Source organism: Panthera tigris, chromosome D2 (genome assembly GCF_018350195.1).
Source record: "Panthera tigris isolate Pti1 chromosome D2, P.tigris_Pti1_mat1.1, whole genome shotgun sequence".
Classification (NCBI taxonomy): domain Eukaryota; kingdom Metazoa; phylum Chordata; class Mammalia; order Carnivora; family Felidae; genus Panthera; species Panthera tigris.
In genome coordinates, this window is record NC_056670.1 from 56,369,734 (window position 1) to 56,391,004 (window position 21,271).

The 21,271-nt window shown below is 41.1% G+C and overlaps 2 protein-coding genes across 6 annotated transcripts in view; both read left to right on the forward strand.

The window, feature by feature from the left end:
- Positions 1 to 4,587: 4,587 nt before the first annotated feature.
- Positions 4,588 to 5,892, forward strand: LOC122231889. 2 transcript variants are annotated; one of them, XM_042960660.1, is made up of 3 exons: positions 4,588 to 4,798; positions 4,914 to 5,214; positions 5,815 to 5,892. In XM_042960660.1, the coding sequence occupies exons 1-3, from the start codon at positions 4,588 to 4,590 to the stop codon at positions 5,825 to 5,827; spliced, it is 525 nt and encodes a 174-aa protein (XP_042816594.1). In that variant the 3' UTR covers positions 5,828 to 5,892. The 2 variants fall into 2 exon arrangements, with proteins under 2 accessions (XP_042816594.1, XP_042816593.1); XM_042960659.1 differs by lacking the exon at positions 5,815 to 5,892 and having other exon boundaries at positions 4,914 to 5,365.
- R3HCC1L (R3H domain and coiled-coil containing 1 like) overlaps positions 5,027 to 21,271 on the forward strand; it is a 109,093-nt gene continuing 92,848 nt past the window's right edge. For 2 of the 4 annotated variants that reach the window (XM_042960658.1, XM_015536676.2), the window contains exon 1: positions 8,696 to 8,872. The gene's annotated coding sequence lies outside the window, so the exon portion shown is untranslated. Of the gene's footprint in view, positions 5,105 to 5,293; positions 5,435 to 8,695; positions 8,873 to 21,271 lie in introns of those variants that run through there. The other 2 variants (XM_007080155.3, XM_007080154.3) reach the window with 2 other exon arrangements.

Below are 21,271 nucleotides of genomic sequence, written 5' to 3' on the forward strand. Positions count from 1 at the left end.
CTAGGGTGGCAACATCTGAGTGACAGGCCTGGATTATGTAATAATTAGCCAACCATGCATGTCCTTTCCCAAGATGCACTCAAAATACCCGCAGGGTGTAGGAAACCACAACATTATTTCTATTCTAGAGACAGAGGTCAAATAAGAACAAGGCTGCTGTTTCTGCACAAGTGCAAGGAGCCCAACAAACTTAACTCTTCCTCTGCCGAGGTGCTGTAACCCCAACCAACTGCTAGAGGGGTGGAATGGAGTGGTCCCTGGGCTGCCCCTAGGTTGGGGCCCGCCATCAGGACATCTAAGGTCCATCGTCCTGTCATTCATGCCTAGCTTCCTGCCTAACAGTAATAATAGAAGGTACCTTGTAGGGTTGTGTGAAGATTGACTCACACCGGACACGTAAAGGGCTTAGCACATCTGGCACACGTTAAGCACTTGTTATATATTAAGTGCTGTTATTTACTGAAGGGACAATCCTTTTCTCCTCTCCGGGTGTTTCCTTCTCTTCCTTAGGTCCTTGACCTTTTCCCTAGTTTGCATTTCTGAAGCCAGCTGCTCTGGTATCCTCCCACTCCTGGTCCTGGACGCAAAGGAGAAACAGCTTGCACACAGGCATTTTTTTTTCTGTATTGTTTACGGTATCACCTTAAACCAATACACCACAGTGCATTTTAATCCAAGAGCTAAGGGCCCTTTAAACCAGCCATTCCTTATTTATTCTGTTCGTAAAAAAATCAAGACCCTTTGGTTTCATGTTCCTTTATTGTATTTTGTGAGGCACTGAGCACATATTGGATACTATGTAAATGTGTAACAGTCTAACAATAGTAACAGACACATGAGAAACTGAAGGAAGCAAAGTCACCATTTTGAATTTAGCCTTTTATTGATGGGCTGAGTGATTTGGGAGAGACAATGTGGCTCCAAGGCTAAAGAGCCCACAGGGATTCAGAGGGCAAAGGTTTGAATCTCAGTCACAGCAGCAGCTCCAGTGACCCCAGGCAGGCAGCTTTCTTTCTCTCCACCCCAAGTTCTCTCCAAGAGTACTGGGCTTAATGCCACAAAACCAGCTCCCAGGATTGTTAAGCCAGAGATGCTGTATGTGGTTGTGCAGACTACACACACCACAAGGGTGCCAGCTGAGAAAGCAAGTGGGGGCTGAAATGTAGACTACAGGTTCATCAATCTGTACACCCTGGTGATGGGCTATGTGCACCTGTAGGAAGGGGCACCTTTTTTTTTTTTTTTTTTTTCTAATTTTCACAAAGTTACTATATGGGCTAGAGAGGCCCTGTACGAAGCAATGTGACATTGATAGGGCACAGAGCTTAGCATGTAGAATGGATAAAATTGTTCAACGTGCGGTTATTGAACACCTACTACGAACCAGGCCCATTCTAGAGGTTGAGGATATGGAGATGAATGTGAGCAATCTCTGTCCCTGGGTCCTCGCTTCTCTTCACCAGCCCATTGTCCCCTACATTCAATCCATCGGCAAATCCTGTTGACTCAGTCTGCAAAATAGCTGTCCAATCCACCCATTTTGTTTGACTGCCAGCATTTCATTTCATGATTTCTCACCTAGACTATAGCAACAAGTGGGCTCCCACTTCTATTGTGGGCCTCCAAACAAAACCAAGAGTGATTGTATCAAAACATGAATCGGCTAACATCATCCCCTTGTTTGAACCTTTTTGTGTTTATAATTTAACCCAGGGTCCTCACTGTGGCCTCAAGGCTATGCATACCTGGTTCCAACGACCTCATCTTGTAGTCTGGATCACTCAACCCACAATTAGTCAGGGTTCTCCAGAGAATTAGGAACCAATAGGATATCCATCTATCTAACTATATATCATCTGTATTTGTATTTCCTATTTATGGAAATATGTGTATATAAACAGGAGATATAGATCTCCCACTAATGTTTTTTATGTATATGTACACTTATACGTATATATAGAAGAGATTTATATATTTTTTATATTGTGAGGACTTGGTTCCTATGATTGTAGAGACTGAGAAGTCTCACAAACTGCCCTCAGCAAGCTGGAGACCCAGGAAAGCTGCTGGTGTAATTCTAGTCTGAGTCCAAAGGCCTGAGAACCAGGGGAGCTAATGGTGTGAATCCCAGTCCAAGGGTAGGTGAAGACCAACTGACCAAGGCCTCAGTTCAACAGACAGGCAAGGAGGGAATGAATCCTCCCTTCCCCAGATTTTTGTTTTATTCAGGGATTTAGTAGATGGGATGATGCCTGACCACACTGAAGAAGGGAATAATCTACTGAGTCCAACAAATGCTAATCTCACCAGAAACATCCTTGAAGACACAACTGGAAATAATGTTTAATCTAGGCACCCTGTGGCCCAGTCAAGTTGACAAATACAATTAATCATTACACCATCCCAGTAAAACTGACCATTCTGTCCTTCAAACAGCCTACCTCTCTTGTGTATAGCCTGATTCCTTTGGTTGGAACACTTTTCCCCTTGACCATCTCTTTCTAACCCTTTGGCGCCCAGTAGAAAGATCGTCTCCTCAGAGAGGCGTCCCTGGAGCACCTTGTTAAAGTAGTGTAGTATTCTCTGTCCACTACCATTCATTGCCAGGATGTTTTGTCACAAAGCAGCCCAGCTCAATTTGTAGAGGTCTTTGTTTATTTTCTGTCTAATCTGCTAGATTGCAAGCTCCTTCACAGTAGGGACCAGGCTTTTTTGTTCTCCGCTGTATACCCATCCCTTCAGCATCTTGCTAGTTTCTGGTGCATAGTAATAAATAACAATAAAAATTTGCTAAGTGAAGCTGTTACAAGGGATTCATGTAATAGGGGAGTAATCACCACGATACAATGTAGAGATGCATGAGATGATAAAGGCAGTGATGTGCTGGCAAACTGGCTCTCCAAAAAGGAAAACAAAACAAAACAAAACCCAAAGGCCCTCATTTGTCATTTGCTTATTTCCATGGTGGTGTAAATACTCCCATCACTGCTGATTTCAAGCTTCCAATGCTTTAGAAACTGACTTGGAAAATTCCCGAATATTTAACTGTTGGCTCTTCAAACCTGGTGTGATCTGGGTCTAGTGTTTCACTGGAAGAGAGGTTGGCATGGATGCAATGAATACCCAGGAAAGAGGCAGTATTTCATCTTGGCGGAACTCGGCAAACACTTCCTGGAAGAGATGACACGTGATCTGTGTTTTGAAGGATGGGTGTTGGCTCAGGCCCTGTGCTTCTAAATTGGCTAACGTAGCCCTGCGCCCAGTAGCCCACATTCAACTGTTCCTGGCTCCCCTGTTTGCCTAAGAGTTATCAGCTGACTCCGTTCAATCCTCAGAAAATCCTTCCATGTGGCTGGTGTTCTGTTGGGTTTGCTGTTAGTCCAACAGAGGAGAATTAGACAGGGTAGAAGTTAGCACAGGGAGAAGGGAAAGGGTTTTCCAAACAGAGGGACAGCTTTTGCAAAGGTGAGCGAGCAAGTGTGATCAGGCAGTCTGGTAAATCTAGATGTATGTGGGAGGGAATGGAAGGAGATTAGCTCCTGACAGGTTTTGTTTGATAGGCTGAGGATTCCCACCCTGGGCTGGAGCAGGTGTCAGAAAGAAAGGGAAAGGGACTGATTGTTTTTCCTGTACAATTCTTATCGCAGCTGGTAATTGTGTTTTTCGTTGTTATTATTGTTGGTTTTGTTTTTGGCATGTAATCATTTGATTAAAATCTGTCTCTTCCAAGAGAATGTAAACTCCACAAGGGCAGGGACTGTCTTGTTTACTAGTATTTTCTCAGTACCCAGAATAATGCCTGGTGTAGTCAATAAAAAACACCCTTGTTAAGTGATTCAATCACCTGGGGAACCTTTGAAGTTTGCCTATGCGCATCTACCCTAAAATAAGATCTGTTATAAGTCTCCTTTCTTTGAACCTCCCAACCACAATACAGGATAGGGAGGGCGGGGAGTAGTGCGGCTGGCATTCTCATTTTATAAAAGCTACGGAAGGGATTCACCTCCATACCTCTTCCCAAATTCAATCAAGTGGATCCTCTAGGGGATATTACCAAAAGTGTGACATGATTAAATTTTCCATTTGCATAACTGGGCCAGACAGCAGTAGGGAGGACTAGAGGTTCTGAGGTGCTGAGACCAGTAAGGAAGCCAATGCAAGAAATAATGCAGGTCTGAGTTAAATCCCTGGCAGTGGTCGTGAGGAGTGAGCAGAGTCAAGAGATACTTGGGAGATAGACTCCACAAAATTTGGTGACCGTGTGGGCATGGGTGGAAGAGGAAGCAAGAGAAGGAGAAATGTAGGTTGGAAGTTGGAGTGAATATTAGTCAATAGGGGATGGGTGGTTTGCTTCACAAATTGCTACATTTGAGATGCCTGTGGGACATGGATGAAATGCGGTTGTTTATGACGTTGGGAAGCTCAGGTTTCTCGGCCTGCACCTTTCACTTCATTGCCAGGAACTCTGGAGAACACTACTAATAGTTAAGAGATGGTTTAGAAAAAGAATTCTTGAAGGAGACTGAGAAGGATGGCGAGAGGAAGAAAGAAAATCCAGAGAGTGACATAGAAAATAAATGATGAAGAATGTCCAACAGCCTCAAATGGCGTCTAAAGGTTAAGTTAGAAGACCTGGAAATTCCTCACGTGAGTTTGGCAATTAAGATAATGATGGCCACATTGCCATTTTCTTCGGGAGCAGAACCTACACGGCAGAGCACGAAGGAGGAAGTGGAGACGACGGATTATATTGCCTTTTTCAAAAAAACTTGGCCGTTAACGGAAAAGGCGGGATGGTGTAAGAGCGGGACGGTGTAAGAGCGGGACGGGAGGACGTCTGAGCACGTTTATAGCTAAAGCGAAGCCCAGAGGGTTGAGCAGACGGAAGCGCAAACCTCTTTTCGCCCTTGCAGCTCTGCCAGCCCTCCCCCCACGTGACCGGGAGGCAGCCTGCGCAGCCCCGGCCTGGAGGGACTACAGCCCCCAGAAGGCCCCGCGGCGCGGGTGGGGGGAGGAGTCGAGGCCTGGCGCGCGCCCCAGCGGCGCGAGCGGAAGAGCAAGAGCTTCGTGGAGGTGGCGGAAGCGGAGAGCGACGGCGCGCCCGGTAACGAGCAGCCCCACGTCCCTGTCCTTTCCTGCCTCTACACCTTTAGCTGGGGCTGGTCGCTCCCACTTCTCCCCACACACTTTGGACAAGACTTCCTTTCTCTTTTTGTTAGTTACCGGTATTTTTTTCCCCTCACGTGACTCACGGGGCGGGTCTCCGTCGGGGGCGGAGGTTACTGGGAAGCTGCCGCCCTTCGACCCCTGCGGGCCCTGGGTTGCAGGGATCCTCCCGAGGCCCTTTTGCTGTGCTAGAGGCTGAGCGCCCGCTTTGGGGCCTCTTCCCAAATACTCTCTGCGGAGAGGACATTCCTTTCCCGGGTTTCAACAGGTACTGAGCGGGTCCGTGGCGATCCCCCCAGGGGTCAACGGGGCTGTGGGCCTCAGAGGCCGCCCCGAGAAGACCCCGGGGCTGCTGGCGATTTCCCGGCTGCGAGCATTTTGAGGGAGTCCGCTCGGCTGTCCAGGAGCCCCGGGCTATGGGCATGAGCTGGGAGTGAGCTGTCTGAACGGGAGGATGTACTTCCTGGTTTGTTGGGCGGCCCTCGGAAACCCCCAAGTCCGATTATTAAAAGTTTTCTTTACTCAATAAAGCCGCCTCTCAGAGTTGAGAAAGGAAAGAAGCACAGGGTTTGGAGACTAATGTCCTGAGACGAGTCTCAGGTCTGTCACTTTCTGGACTTGTGATCTTTTGTAACCCGTTTTCCGCAGCCTCGGTTTCTAGATCTGAAAAATGGGGCTACTAGTCTTTGGCCTGCCTGCCTTCCAGTGTTGTGGGCGTCAGCGGATAATATGTGATACGTGGGAGAAAGCATGTATCAGATATAACTTTATCCTCCTGTCTCCAGTCTAGGTCAGTTGAATTTTAAAACCACGTTCATGTCTTTGCAACTCGATTATAAACATGACCATGCTCTTTGTGAAAAGCAAATGATTTAATAAATAAGGGGAAGTGACTTTGGAAACGAATACAAGCCATGCAAACGTTAAGCCATGTACCTCTTGAAGAGGTGACTTGAAGGCCCTGTCACCTGTGGAGTCCGTTTTAAACTTCATCTGCAAATTAAGGTCTCCCAGAGTTAGGACACTTCCCTACCCCCAACACACTCGCCTGTCAACCCATTTTGCTCAGTTACAACCTTCCTTCACCACAAAAGTACAAGGATCTCAGCACTTTCTGTTCATCAGTTGTGCTAAACTGATGCCTGTCTCCAGCAGGTCTTGTATTTTTTTACCCCCTTTAAGATACTTCTGGTGCTAAGTCTAGCTCTAATTCTAACACAGTTCCACTAACCTTGTGTGCATAGTAGCTGAAATACTGGGGTCATCTTCATCTGTCCTAGGTATGTATGCTAGAAGTCTGTTTCCTCATAGTTAGAATTCAGAATATAAATAGCCCATATTCCAGTCTTCTGGCAGTTAAGATCTGAGACTCTAAGCAGGTAGCTTTTTTGTTTTATTTTTCCCCTTGTAGAGAATGGGATTTTACAATCAATATAAGGGTTTGGAGGTGTAGTAATAAGGTAATCCTAACTTGTATTTATACTGATATTGTCGGTTGGAAAATGCTTAAATGTGGTTCAAAAAAACAGGATGGCGGTACAGTGAATTAGTCCAATGTACAAAGTTGAACAAATTGCGTTCAAATCCTGGTGTTGTGACTTACTTTATGACTTTTGGCAAATTAGTTGATCCCCCTGAGCCTGATTAGTAGTTTCTAGGATAGATACAATAACATTTATCTTGCAAGGTGTTCATAAGGATTAAATGAGATGTTAATATAAGAGACTTAGTAGTGCATAGAGTAAATGCTCATTGCTTTGTTGCTATTGTAATTGTTGACTATGATGATCAAAAAATGATAATTTAGATAATGTATTTTCTTGAGATTCTTTTTTTTCCCCAAAATACTGTAAATAGAAGTTCTCATTCTGCAGTGTGTTTCTTAGCAATTGTATTTTATATAAAGATTATATTAGGCTATTTTTCACTTTTAGAGGTTTCTAAAATGCTATTGTGAAAAGATTGTTGTTTGGGATGTGCTTTGGTGCTTCATTTGTAACCTGTCGTAAGGATGCTGTTTTCTGTCTGCACATTGTAGCTTGTAGTAGAACAATTATCTGTGTTTATGACTTAGTTATTGACTATTGACTAGGACATAGTTTTATAGAGCCATTTTTTGGTCCTTCCCCTCATTCCTGCCTTTTTTTTTTCTTTTTTTTTTTTTTTTTTTTAAGTCAGACTGTTTGACTCTAAAAGTTAGTTAGCTTAGTGGGTAGGTTCCAGAGAGCTTGGTGACCTCATTTTTTATTAAGGTAAAACTCTTAGTGACATTGGTGTATACATTTGCAAGGAGTGAGAGTTGAGAGAAACCAAGAAGGATAGTCTAATAGAGAAAATTGATCTGTTGGTCAAAGCAAAATCTTAGGGTTAAGAATTGAAATATTTATTTTTATTTCCTACAAATGAGTTTTGACTACAAGATACCTGCAGACTCAGATTTTTAGGAAATGTTTCCTTTACTCTGTTTTAATGTGGTATCCTCTGGCTCTGCCCTGGTAATTTCATTCTTCCAGTTATGAATCTGCAATATAACTATTTTTTCACTATAGGCTTTTATACAAAGCTATGACAATAGTCATTTCCATTAAAAATTACTTTGTATGCTATAATGTATTATTTTTTCCTTTGTTTTAAATGCTTGTGTTCTTAAAGAACAAGAATCTTTGCTGTTTTGCTTAAAGAAGTTTTGGAAGGTAAACTCATTCTCAGCTTTAGCATCTAAGTGTACGTAGTGGATATGCTCAGTAATGACTGTGCTGAATAGTTCTGAGTAAGAACATTTTGTTGATTGTCGTATGTCCCTAAGGCATGCTGTTGAGAAACTATATGGTATTGTGGAAATAACCTAAGCTTTGGAGTCAAATCAAAGTTTGAATTCAGGCTCCACCACTTAATAGGTTATGACTTTGGTTCATATTATCATTCTGAGTTCATTTTCTTATCATCTGTAAAACAGCGATAATAATAACCAATCTCGCATGACTGAAAAGATTAGAGATTTTTTGAACTAGGCACATACTAACCAGGCTTAGCAAAAGGTAGATTATGTTAGCATTACTTTAAAAAATTTTATTATTATATTTTTATGATAATCATTGATTTTGGTCAAACATTTATAATTCATTCCTCTAATACTTCACATGATCAGTGTATTTTGTTTTGTTTTGTTTCTGTTAGCCAAGGTTAAGGTTGTTGACTGTAACCATCAACCCATGAAACACAGCAAAGCTAATTGGCCAAGATTTTCCAATCTGTGACCCTGTCCTCATTAGCTCCATAGATTAACCATTCACAAAATAGCTCGCCAGAATGAATGATAAAACTGGTATATTGTCGATTCAGTACTTATGTACTCATTAGACATAATAGAGTTAAGTGAGCTAGTGCCAGAATAAAAGTATAGATTTTTAATGATAAACCTGTTTAAATATAAGACTAGCCCTCACACTCTGTATAAAATTGGGGACCTACAGGGTGATCTTTGACAATCATTAACCTGAATTATAATTTAGACATTTCTTCTTTGTTGGACTGTATTTGTTGCAGACTTCCCACTTATAGAAGTGGAAAGAAATGGAACTAGGCTATTGGTAGCTTGAAAGAGAACCCTACTTCTATGCCACCCATCAGAAAATGTGGTCTTAGCTAGTGGAGAAAACATTTAGAGTTCCTTGTTGATGAGCCCAGCAGGATGGATGAAGTCTGGGTAAGTCATAAGAGTTTATTGAATTACGGAAAAATTCCAGTTGACAGAGCTTTAGATAGAAGAGAAGTTATAGGGTGTTGCTCAGCAAGCTGTAAGCCTGCATTTGAAGAGGGTTTTCTACTCTCTCAATAAAACATAGACCAGTTGCTTCCAGTCTGTGGTGTGCATTTTTCACTTGTCTCATGCTAGCTTTCTATATAGCTTTCCATTCTTCAGAATCACTCTTCAGTTTTATTAACATTTGTTGTCCCTCTTATATCTTTTTTTTTTTTTTTTTTTTTTTTTTTTTTTTTTTTTTTTTTATGTCAAACATGGTTGTTTCCAGACTAGGGATAAAAATAGAGAAGCACTGTTGGAAACAGCAGGTCTGGTGTCTAGTATTGTGAGATTCCCAAATAACACTGTTAACCTGTTAATATAATGGTATAGATTTCTGACAGCTCCTGACCATTTACTTGGTACAGAGGCAAAAACAGAGGCAAAAACAGAGGCAAAAGGTATGTGGCACTCCTTAATAGATTTCCTTCTTAGGAAAGAATACATGTAGTGTTAATACTGGCTTGCAGTTGGGCTGTTTCAAGTTTTTTTTTTTTTTTTTGCCATGGAATACCAGAAGAGTATTAAAGAAGAGAAGCACTTGGATATAAATCCTAAACTCTCAAATTTATATCAGTAGTCCAGTATGTGTTTTCTTATCATCTATAAAATAAGGATAATAATACCATTCCTGCTAGTTTATCAAGATTAGAGGGAAAAGGTAACAGAAATGTCTTGGAAATGGTAGCTGTGGGGAAGAAACTGACCAAAAGGCAGAGTCCATGAGAGTAACACAAACACCTATCCACGCACACACACACAGACATACGCACTGGAGGGAAACAGAAGAACACACATGATAGGCAGAGAATGAGGGTCATCTAGAGACGGGAAGTCAGAAACACTGAGAGAGACAGTCTGAGGCAGAGTTAGAAAGAAGAATAATCAGAGATGTAGAGAGAAGGGCCACCTTAGAAATGATAGATGCAGAGAGGGAGACAGAATGCTGGAGGGATCTGGGAGGGCATGACCAGGAGATGGAGAGCTTATTGAGGTAGTTGTTTTCTGTTACCTGAGGAGACCTTCTAAATATTTGTAATTAGCAAGGAAAGGGAAGAAAAGTAGATATGAATAGCAAACAAGTAACATGTTTATGCAGTTTTTATTCTACTGAAATTCTCCTTAAATTCTAAATTTATTTTGTATATTTGGCATGCTGACACCAGAATAGCTTCTGTTACAGATCTATTAACCTCTTGCTTGACTCTCTTCATAGTGTATTTTAAACACATTTTTAAAAAATTAAATAAAACTATTGTTTTCTTTTGGAGTGCTTGGGTGGCTCAGTCAGTTAAGCATCCAACTCTTGGGGCACCTGGGTGGCTCAGTCGGTTAAGCGGCCGACTTCGGCTCAGGTCATGATCTCACGGTCCGTGAGTTCGAGCCCCGCGTCGGGCTCTGGGCTGATGGCTCAGAGCCTGGAGCCTGTTTCAGATTCTGTGTCTCCCTCTCTCTCTGCCCCTCCTCAGTTCATGCTCTGTCTCTCCCTGCCTCAAAAATAAATAAATGTTAAAAAAATTAAAAAAAAAAAAGCATCCAACTCTTGATTTTGGCCCAGGTCATAATCTCATGGTTTGTGATATCAAGCCCCACATTGGGCTCCGTGTGCTGTCAGCACAGAGCCTGCTTGGGATTCTCTCTCTCCATCCCTCCCCTGCTCCTGCTGCTCTTTCTCTCTCTCTCTCAAAATAAATAAAAAACATTTTTTTCTGAGGCACCTGGGTGGCTCAGTCTGTTAAGCGTCTGACTTGGGCTGAGGTTATGATCTCAGAGTTCCTGAGTTCAAACCCCACGTCGGGCTCTGTGCTGACAGCTCAGAGCCTGGAGCCTGCTTCAGATTCTGTGTCACCCTCTCTCCCTGCTCCTCCCCTGCTCAGGCTGTGTCTCTCCCAGAAAAATAAACGTTAAAAAAAATTAAAAAATTTTTTAAATGTTTTTTTTAATTAAAAAAAATTTTTTTAATGTTTATTTTTGAGAGAGAGAGAGAAAGAGACCGAGTGCAAAGCAGGTGAGGGGCAGAGAGAGAGAGGGAGACATTGAATCCAAAGCAGCCTCTAGGCTCTGAGCTGTCAGCACAGAGCTGGTCTGGGGACTGGAACTCGCGAACCTGGAAATCATGACCAGAGCCCAAGTCGGATACTTAAACTGAGCCACCCAGGTGCCCCTCCCCCCCCAAATTTTTTTTCTTAATAAATCTGGTACATGGTTGCTGTAGAAAACTTGGGAAATAAAGAATTAAAACAACGAAAAACAGCCTTATAAGCACATAACGAAGGCCACATTTTTCATATGTTTTTTTAGTCTTTTTTTCTAGGCATCTGCAAAGCTCTTCTACTTTCCTAAAGAAATCAAAAAGCTTTTTATGAGTCCAAATGATTTTATAAATTAACTGTGGTGGAATTAACTTTATGTACCAGTTTTGGCACTTAAATACTTCTGTAAACTATTTGTATACTTGTTTTTATTTCCTCCCATTCTAGATTAGATTAATAACTATATGTTATTTACCTTTGTGTTTTAAACATTTAGCAAAGTGTTCTACATATGTCAGGTACTCAGAATATATTTGACATGAATTGTTGAGTTCCCAAGTGGAAACTGTCTTATTTAAACAGGTCTGTCCAATTTCTCATTGGCAGATTAGACCTTCTTCAGTGTTGAGAAAAGCTTGATATTAGAGTGTATGTGTGCACGTACGTGTATAGGTTTCATATGAATGGAGCTACTGAACTAGGGAAGGGCGCTTTTTCTGGTTAGCTTTTTGTGTAGCAAGCCACTCCAAAACTTAGCGGTGTAAAATACCCATTTTATTATGCTGTGGATTTTGTCTGAATTCAGACAAGGTAGTGAGGAGATGGCTTACCTGACCTTTAGGTGGAAAGACTTATAATTAAAAGCTGGTGGTGACCTGCCGGCTCCTGGAGGTGTCAGCATTCATGTCTGGGGGCTAATGTGGCTGTCCCACAGAACACCTGCCTACAGTTTCTCCACATAGACCAGTGGAGCTCCTTGAGAGCAAGGTGGTGACTGTTTCCTAAGAATGAGCATCCTAAAAGAACCACGCAGAAACTGTATTGCCTTTTGGGACCTACTCGTGGAAGTTACATAGTGACATAAACTTGTCAGAGTCAAAAATAGCAGTTACACTGAACCCACTTCTCACGGGAGAAATGTCAAAGTCACATTGTAAGAAAGACTGGGGACAGGAGATAGGTGCCATCTTTGGGAAAGACAGTCTGTCACAAGCACTTAATTGAACTGAAAAATAGTAAGTTACAAATGAGTTAATACAATTATCACATTTTGAATTTCAGTTCATAAATTTCCTGTTGAGTCTTAGTAAGGATTTCCCCCACTGTTGATAGCATTTTTATTCATTTATTTTAAATACTTATACTAAACTTGTAAAAACTTTTAAACTCAGAGCTATTTTAAGTTACTTTTTTGGCTTTTGAAATCTGAACAAGATCTTACTTCTTTTTTTAACCCAGTTTGCAAGTTGGTCAGCATCTGTATTTGGGCTTTTTCACATCCCTTTTTAAATTTCAAGTATTGTTTTGTAAATAATATGGTACATGTTCACTGTTGAATATGTGGAATATCAGGAAAGAAACAAAATCCATGCATAATTCCACCTCTTAGATATAACCAGTTTCAGGTCCATAATTTCTTATCCATGTTTCCTAAATTCAAACTGTTACGAGAATGGGATGTCTTTAAGAAGTTTGTGGCAAACTGTTGGCAGCAAAATTCAGTCTGCACTGATGTCAGGCTACTTGTAGTCTTTATTTTACATAGTATAGTGATTTATACTTTTCCCATACAAATATTAATGTGTTTAATTAGAGTTTTGCCCGAAGCCCTAGTTGGAATATTTTGTAACATATGGAATATGTACCATATTAACCTTTGTAAAATATAAAAAAAGTTCGTGAATTGTGAAGCCTCTCTGGCCCCAGGTGTTTTGGGTAAGGGATGTTGGACTGGAATTAAAAAAACTAGTGCCAGGGAAAGATGAATTTATAGCCTATTTAGTGGTCCTAAATTTTTTTATCCTATGAATCTTTTCAGAACTTTTGTGCTTTCATTTCACATTTTCATTTTAGGAGACTACCCAGAAGGAAAATTAGTAGTCTTGATTTGTTTATGTGGTGTGTAATTCTCTACAACTATCCCAAATAACAGTTTCAATCTCAGTGTGACCATCTTTCAATACATTCAGAATTTCCATTGACCTTTTAGGCCTCTTGACTCTTCTAGTGTAAGAACCAATGATTTATTAAGTACTGGAGTCAACAAGCCCCAGGAGCCATGTAGCTCTTGGTTTCTGCGACCATTGTTGTTAATGTGACGTTGCTTTTCTTTCACTTATTGCTGTAGTGTTTCTTTTTTGTACTGTGCTTCTTGTTTATTTCCTTGGGTAGCCTGAAACTTTTCTTTGCTTCTGACACTTGAGTTCAATGTCAAGGAATTTATCTTTGACTTCATAATGTCATATAGTTTTAATTTTTAAGTATTTCTTATTATAAATTCAATATGTGCTCATTATAGAGGATTTGGAAAATATATCCATATTTTCACCATCTGGAAGTAACTATTAACATTTAAGATTATTTCCTTCCTATGTATGCCTATTAATGTAATACAGATGCACTTAAATTGGGATCTCTTGCTATTGTATATAAATTTTGTATCCTGATTTTTTTAAAGAAAGGTAACATGTTTATGAGTAGTGTCTGGCAGTTTCTGGAACTAGCATGAATTATATTCTGGGCAGTGATCTTTAAATTTGTATTCACTTTGAGTGGGAACCTAGGAAATGGGTTCAAATTCTGGCTTTCCCATTGCCAATCTGAATACCAGGGCAAGTATTTCCCTGAATACCAGGGAAAGTCATATGATGAAAACAGTGAGAATGGTTGTCCTGGCAGCTTTGTGGGCTAACCTCTAGTTGAGAGTGGCTGGCGAGTATTTCAATACAGCAGTAGTGGGGTAATGTGGAAACAGAAAACATGATAGCTCGTGGAGGAAGAACAGTAAATATGGGGTTGGAAAATTTGAAAGAATCAGAATATCTCAAAGTTTTGAGCCGGACCTAGCAGGTATATTGTAGTGTCATTGATAGTGACATTGGGAAAAGAGCTCAGATAGGCCTAGGGAGAAAGATAATGAGTTCAAGTGCTAATATAAATTTTAGGTTTTAGATCATTTGAGTGCTAGTTAAAAAAAATCTGGTGCTTTAAAACTAAAGAACATAGGGGCGCCTGGGTGGCTCGGTCGGTTAAGCGTCCGACTTCGGCTCAGGTCATGATCTCATGGTCCGTGAGTTTGAGCCCCGCGTCGGGCTCTGTGCTGACAGCTCAGAGCCTGGAGCCTGTTTCAGATTCTGTGTCTCCTTCTCTCTCTGCCCCTCCCCCGTTCGTGCTCTGTCTCTCTCTGTCTCAAAAATAAATAAAACGTTAAAAAAACCAAAAACAAACAAAAAAACCCAAAAAACTAAAGAACATAAAAATGAAAGGTCTCACTTTTAAAGTATTTGTTTTTGAGGCCATACATTTATTTTAGCAAATAAGTATTCTTTGGAATTTGTCTTTTGAAACTGCTTTCAGAAACAGTAGAGTCAATACAAGAAAACCAGTCTCGTTGCTTGATGATCATATCCTTTGTTTTCAAGAGAGTATTTTCTAGCTTGATCACTCATCTTAATTACTTATTTCTAAGTGATATTTGACAGTTTCTAAAAATGATTCTGCAGAGGCATAAAACTTATTACCATGGTGGATATTTAAATGACTGTCATGTGGTTGCTGAAGACAACTTAAAAAGTCTTAAGCTGTGATAGCATCCTTAGAATAAAGTACTAGTGTATATTGGGTTAGGAGGGTGGGTTCTGGACAGCCTAGGTTTGATCTCTTTGATACACTAGTTATATGTTTTGAGCAAGTTACTTAACATGTCTGGGTCTCGGTTTCCTCATTTTTAAAATGGATATGGCACAGTACTTCCTGCTTCATAGGATTGTTGTGAGGATTAGCTCTTAGACTTAGAACTGTGCCTAATAAATATTAAGAGCTCAGTAAATATTAGCTATTTATTACCCTCACAATAACTACTGCCATTGCTACCACCACTACTTTATTTAATGTGTGCGTTTTAAAAATCACTTGTATTCCTGTTTAATTATGTCACATACAAGTGGAATGATAGGCAGCTGGAGATAAAACTAGAGCTCAAAGATCTGACACATAGAGATGTTATTTTAGAATGTTGGCCTAGAACCCAGTGGGAGAAGAGTGGAAAAGACCAACAATAGAGTATTGAGGAATACTCACAATAAAGGAGAGGCAGGAGAATGTTTAGAGAAACAAAACGAGGAGTGTGCCTTAGCCTAGCGGTTATACTAATTAGGATTAGATTTGGTTGCAACCAAATAGCAGAGATTTCAACATCATAGAAGTGTATTTCGCCCAACGTCAGGAATTCCCAAAGTAATCTAGGACTGGTATGGTCTGTCTGTCATGGTGTCATGTTGCACTTCTCTGCATGGATTCTGTTCTTTCTGAAGTCACTTTATAGTCTAAGATAGTTACTGGAGCTCCAGCTGTTTCGTTCACATTCCATCCATCAGAAAGGAGGAAGAAAAGAACACATTTCCTTCCCCTTAAGGATACTTACTGAAAGTTACACGTACCACTTTTGCTCATATTCTATTGGTGAAAATTAGTCACATAGCGACACCTTTCTGCTGGAGAGATGGGTAAATGTAGACTATTCTGAGTGGTCAGTGCCTGGGAATAAAGAACAGGAACAATCAGGATAATCCAAGTGTGGCTAGATGAAGAATACAAGGTAGACAACAGAATTAATTGTCTTTAGGACAGTTTGTCATTATTGGTAATCCTTGATAGAGTTTCTGTACTTATAAAAATTATGAATATAAAACCACTCTTGTCAGATTGCGTTAACAGTACTTTGTTTTTAGGGTATAATCCTTTACAAATCCTTGTTTGTTTGTTTGTTTTTTAAGTTTATTTATTTTGAGAGAGAGCATGCACTCATGCCAGAGTGGGGGACGGGGGCAGGGGGGGAGAGAGAGAGAGAGAGAGAGAAAGAGAAAGAGAGACAGAATCAAAAGCAGGCTCCAGGTTCACTGCAGAGCTTGATCTCACCACTGTGAGAACACAGCCTGAGCCGAAATCAAGGGTTGGACACTTAACTGACTGAGCCACCCGGGTGCCCCACAGATCCTTGTTTAATTAGGATTATCAGTCTCTCATAAGGAAAAAATTATGTGTATGTACGTATATGTATGCTTGTGTGTGTACAAACATACATATACATAATGTGTGTGTTTTGTGTATCTCCTCTTAACATTGGCATTGGCCAAAATTACTCCACGTTGCCACAGTGTGCCTTAAAATGGTGGTAAATAAGCCTCTGATACCTCTCTTTTGTTGTCTTTAGCCCCTAATTTTACTTAGCTTTCCATCCACTCTCCAATTTGGTTGTTTTGGGCAATGTTTTAATTCGTCTCTGTCCTTTTATGTTACTACTCTCTCTCACTGCTGTTAATCGTACTTCCCCAAATAGATAAATGAGCAAATTTAATTAAATGTGTTATTTGCACTCTCCTGATCATTAATGAATTTGTAAGTAAGATCAGACCTACAATCTTCCTGGTATTACAATTACTGAATTTTGTCCACTCAAGTGGTAATTACTTGCCTTAAAATTTTTTTATTTTTAAAGCTTCTATATTTTGTATGTTTGTGTTCTTTCAGTACTAGGAAAAAATGTGAAGGTCTCCCAACAAAAAGGGAGACCTTTTTCCTTAGGATGTTTTTTTTTTTTTTTTTTTTTACTCCTTTCAATTGAAAATATTTTATTTATATATTTTTTTAAATGATGAACAATACATTTAAGAAATTCGTCAGTTGCTGTTTTTTGTATTTTATCAACAGACATATAGTTTAAAATAGACAAGCTTTAAAAGTCAAATAGTAAAAACTGAATTTATAACAAAACATAGTGAATCCCCATGCTTTCTAGTTTCTTCCCTAAAGGTAACCACTTTCAGCTCTTCTTCTGGCATTTATGTATCCATATTTCCAAATAATATATGTGTAGTGCTGTCTTTTGAGTCACCAATTTTTTCATTATATGTTAAGTTTCTATTAAGATAGAGAAAGTTTTACTGTTCTTTTAAAAAAAAAAATTTTAATGTTTATTTTTGAGAGAGAGAGAGAGAGAGGGAGAGAGAGAGGCAGAGTGTGAGTGGGGAGGGGCAGAGAAAGAGGGAGACACAGAATCCGAAGCAGGCTCCAGGCTCTGAGCTGTCAGTACAGAGCCTGATGCAGGACTCGAACCCATGAACTGCGAGATCATGACCTAAAGTCGCTGTTTAAGTGACTGAGACACCCACATGCCTCTGTACTGTTTTTCAACCACCATCACCACTGCTATTCCTTCTCTACCTTCCCAATTTAGTTATATTACAATGTCTGGTTAAATGAAATAGTTAATCTTACGTTTACGTTACTGTGCCTGTGCAAATTTTATTTGCTGATAGTGTCTTGAAATAGTAGCCTCTCAGTGCAGTTTTCCATAAGGTCAGTCACAGTAATGTGTTCTAATTTTCTTCCTTTTTTGGCAACTTCTCTTCTAGAGACCTTCATTGTCCTCCTATCTACACCTAATATCTGGGCCTGCTTCACAGCTCATTTCTGGGGAAGATTTCCCTTTGTTATTCTTAGACTTTTCTTTCCTTTTCAATTAGATTCCCAGTATTGTAACTCTTAACCTTCCTTATTCCTCATTTACCCTCTTGCTTAGGTAGAGCACATCCTCTGGTAGTTGTGTTGGATTTGAAAGATGCTACTGTGGCAGAGAACATGGGGACGACAGCCTTCAACATGCCTGGCTCTGTCTTAGAGCTTCAGTCTGGATTGGTTGCCTTCTACTTCTGGTGCAGTTAGCATCCTGGAATCCCATTCACCAATATTCCTTCACTTCTTTTTTGTATTGAATATCCTGTTTTCCATATCCATGCCTTTCTTTGTTGGGATTTATTTCTTCATTTGGTGTCAGGGTGATGATACCACTATCTAGAATATCTGATCAGGCAAATCTTGAACAAAGCAGAGTGTTAATCATACATAGTGGTTTTTGGGAGTGTGGAGTTCAGGGATTGGAAGATTTTAAGAGGTGGAAGTAGGTTAACATCATCTGTAGATGCATGGTTACTTGGGTGACATTGTAGTTCATTTGTTGGCCCTCAGGTGGGGGTGTTTATTGGAGTGAATCTGTCCCTGATTGTTTGGCTTAAAAGAGTGCCTTTTGGGTTAAGTTGTCCTTATCAATTGAATGGATTTGAAACTGATTCTCTTGGCAGTTTACCCTGGCTAGGAACAATCCGTCTTTTCCTAAATTTGTTAGAACTTTAAATTCTTAGTCCTCTGGTGATTTTCTAAGAAAGTGTATTTATTATATGGGAGGTAATTTTTAAGCCTTTCCATGTCAGAGTGTCTTTTCTTTCTGTCCTTACATTTGGTAAATCTAGTTTGTGTGAGTGTAAAATTCTAGATTGAGAATATTTTTCTGTGGAATTTTGAAGGCATAATTATTTCTCCTTGTCCTCTGTTGCTATTGAGAAGTCCTCAGCAAATTTGAGTCATCTTCTTTTGTTTGGACCTACTCATTGGAAACTTGTTCAATCTCTGCTTTGTCCCCAGTATTCCGAAATTTAATAGTGATGTGCCTTGGTGTAGGTCTTTGCCTGTTTGTATGTAGTACTGGGTATTTGTAGGTATTTGTAGGTCCTTCTAATTTACAACAATTTACCTTTTCTTTTCTTTTTTTTTTTGCAGCTAGTGTGTGGGAATGGGAGTGGGGAAGGGTAGATCTTAGCTTTCAACCATGTGCACTTCATCACAGGTTTTAAAGACCTCTGCACTTCCAGTTAGCCCCTAAACCAGAGATCATCCCTTTTTACATTCTGCAGAGATAACCTCAAGTCTTTTTTCAGGGAGCAGAAGAGATCTAAGGATCTAACTGCTCCTCAGACAGCTTTCACTCAGTGCCCTTTCTCCATTTCACTTCCAATTCCAGAGGCGGTGCTGTCCGTTCCTGATCCTTGTGTAGGTTTCTGGCTATAAATTGGTTTGGGTCTCAGCATTCTCTACTGTTGGATTGGGATTTGACTCCCCAGGATCTGCTGTAAATATTTGCATATGTTCCAGCTTCCAAAGTTTTGTTACTTTTTTCTCCTTTTTCCACCCTTGTTGTTTTATATCTTTAAAAAAAACAACAAAAAACACTTTACTATCTAGGCTGTATTAGAGGGCATCATCTTCATTTATTATGGGGTGGTCCTTTCCCTTAATTCCCTGACTTTGGTTGTGACTATTCCTGACTGGTTTATAAAGTAACAGCATTCTTCTCCGAGGAAGATGCAGGTGCCCCCTTTCTTGGCAATGAGGAGGTCAAGTGCCCATCTGTTCTGGAGGGCAACTCCTGCCAGGGAACTTATTTGGCCCTGCATGGACACTAGGGAGTCAGCCACTCGTTCCATGTCTTCATTGAGTTCTCGGGACAGTTTATGATATAGTTCCACAGAAGAGCCTGTGCCTCCTACCCCCGTGGCCAGTCCCTATCCCTGTGGCTATTGTCCCTAGGAGGACGGGTAGTAACACCGCTCATTTATACTGGGCCTTAAGACTGAAGGTTTATGAATGGGGTCCAGATTAGAGGCAGTCAGTAAGAGGAAGGTGAGTGCGAACAGGAACCTCTCGATGTTTTCCCAGCTTTCTGGGGCAACCTCTGCCAATCTGATGGCAAGGAGTAAGGACGGTCTATTTATTTTATTGGACTGGCGATTCCTCAAGCTTCTGCCATTTGTAGACCAGCCAGCTTCCTGGGTGTGGTTTGAGTAGGGCTGAAGATCCTAAAAATGTAGGACTCTCCAGAAGGTCACTTTGAGCGGTTTTGTCAGACTTGGGTCAGTCTTCCAAGTCTGGGGCTCCTCAGGTTTGGCCTTCTTGACTCTGGAGTGGTGGTCCCATGGAGTGATGTCCGTGACCTTGAGGCAGTAGGGAGGTCACAGTAACGGTATGAGGCCCAGTCCACTGTGGTTTGAGAGGGTCTTTTTTCCAATCTTTGACCCAGACCAAGTCCCCTGGTGAGAAGGGGTGTACAGGGGATCCTAGAGAGATTGGGGCCCTATCTGTGGTATATCGTTGTAACTCATTTAGGGTAGCCTCTAAAGCTTGAAGTTCTCTTATTCCCTTATCCCCTATTTGGTGTAGGTCCTCTGGGAGGCTCTCTAGACATGGAAGGGCCTTCCATATATTAGTTCAAAAGGGGAGAAACCTTGAGTTTCTGGTGTGCAATGGACACGCAGGAGGTCCAGGGGCAATAGGTTGGGCCATGAGAGGTCTGTTTCCTGACAGAACTTGGCTAAGGTTCCATTGAGGGTGCGATTCATCCGCTCTACTTTCCCTGAGCTTTGAGGCCAGTAAGCAGTCCAGGTGATGTTGAGGGAGTTGGTTAAAGTTTGTATAATGTCCACCATGAACGCAGGGCTGTTATCACTGTGGATTGTGGCTGGTAAGCCAAACCGGGGGACAGTTTCTTTCAGGAGGACTCTAGCTACTTCCTGGCTCCGTTCCGTCCTGGTTGGGAAGGCTTTGACCCATCCAGAGTGTGTACAGACTATCACTAGGAGGTATCTAAGTCCTTGGCTTGGCTGGACATCTGTGAAGTCTATTTCAAGGTCCTCAAAGTGGGTAGCTCCTATTTGGACTCCTGGTGGGAGTCGCGGCATAGATCAGGCATTATTCTTGGCACAAGTCACACATTGTTTGCTTATTGTCTGACACAACACGGGCAGCAGACTGATGTAATATTGTTTTTTGAGGAGGGCCTCTAATGCAGTTTTTCCTAGATGGGTGAGTTGATGGTATTTGCTGACTAGATGCCCTCCCATTGTTGCTGGGACGAAGATGCGTCCATCTGGCAGTTTCCACCATCCTTTCTTGGCCTGGGTGGCCCCTTTGACCTCAACCCATTTATTTTCTTTTTTAGTGTATCTGGGTGGAGGGCTGGAGTTGTCAGACACCATAGGGCCATAGTAAGGGCCATATGTCATGGCCATAGTAAGGGAGGGAGCTGTGTCTACCTCCTTATTTTCCAATGTCCTTTCTCCTTGCAGTAGACACATTGATCCCTTGCTGAGGAGGCTCTGGGCTTCCCCCCTTTTGGCAGCTGGACCTTCCTTGTCCTTTCGTTGTCCTTTTCCTTCAGAGC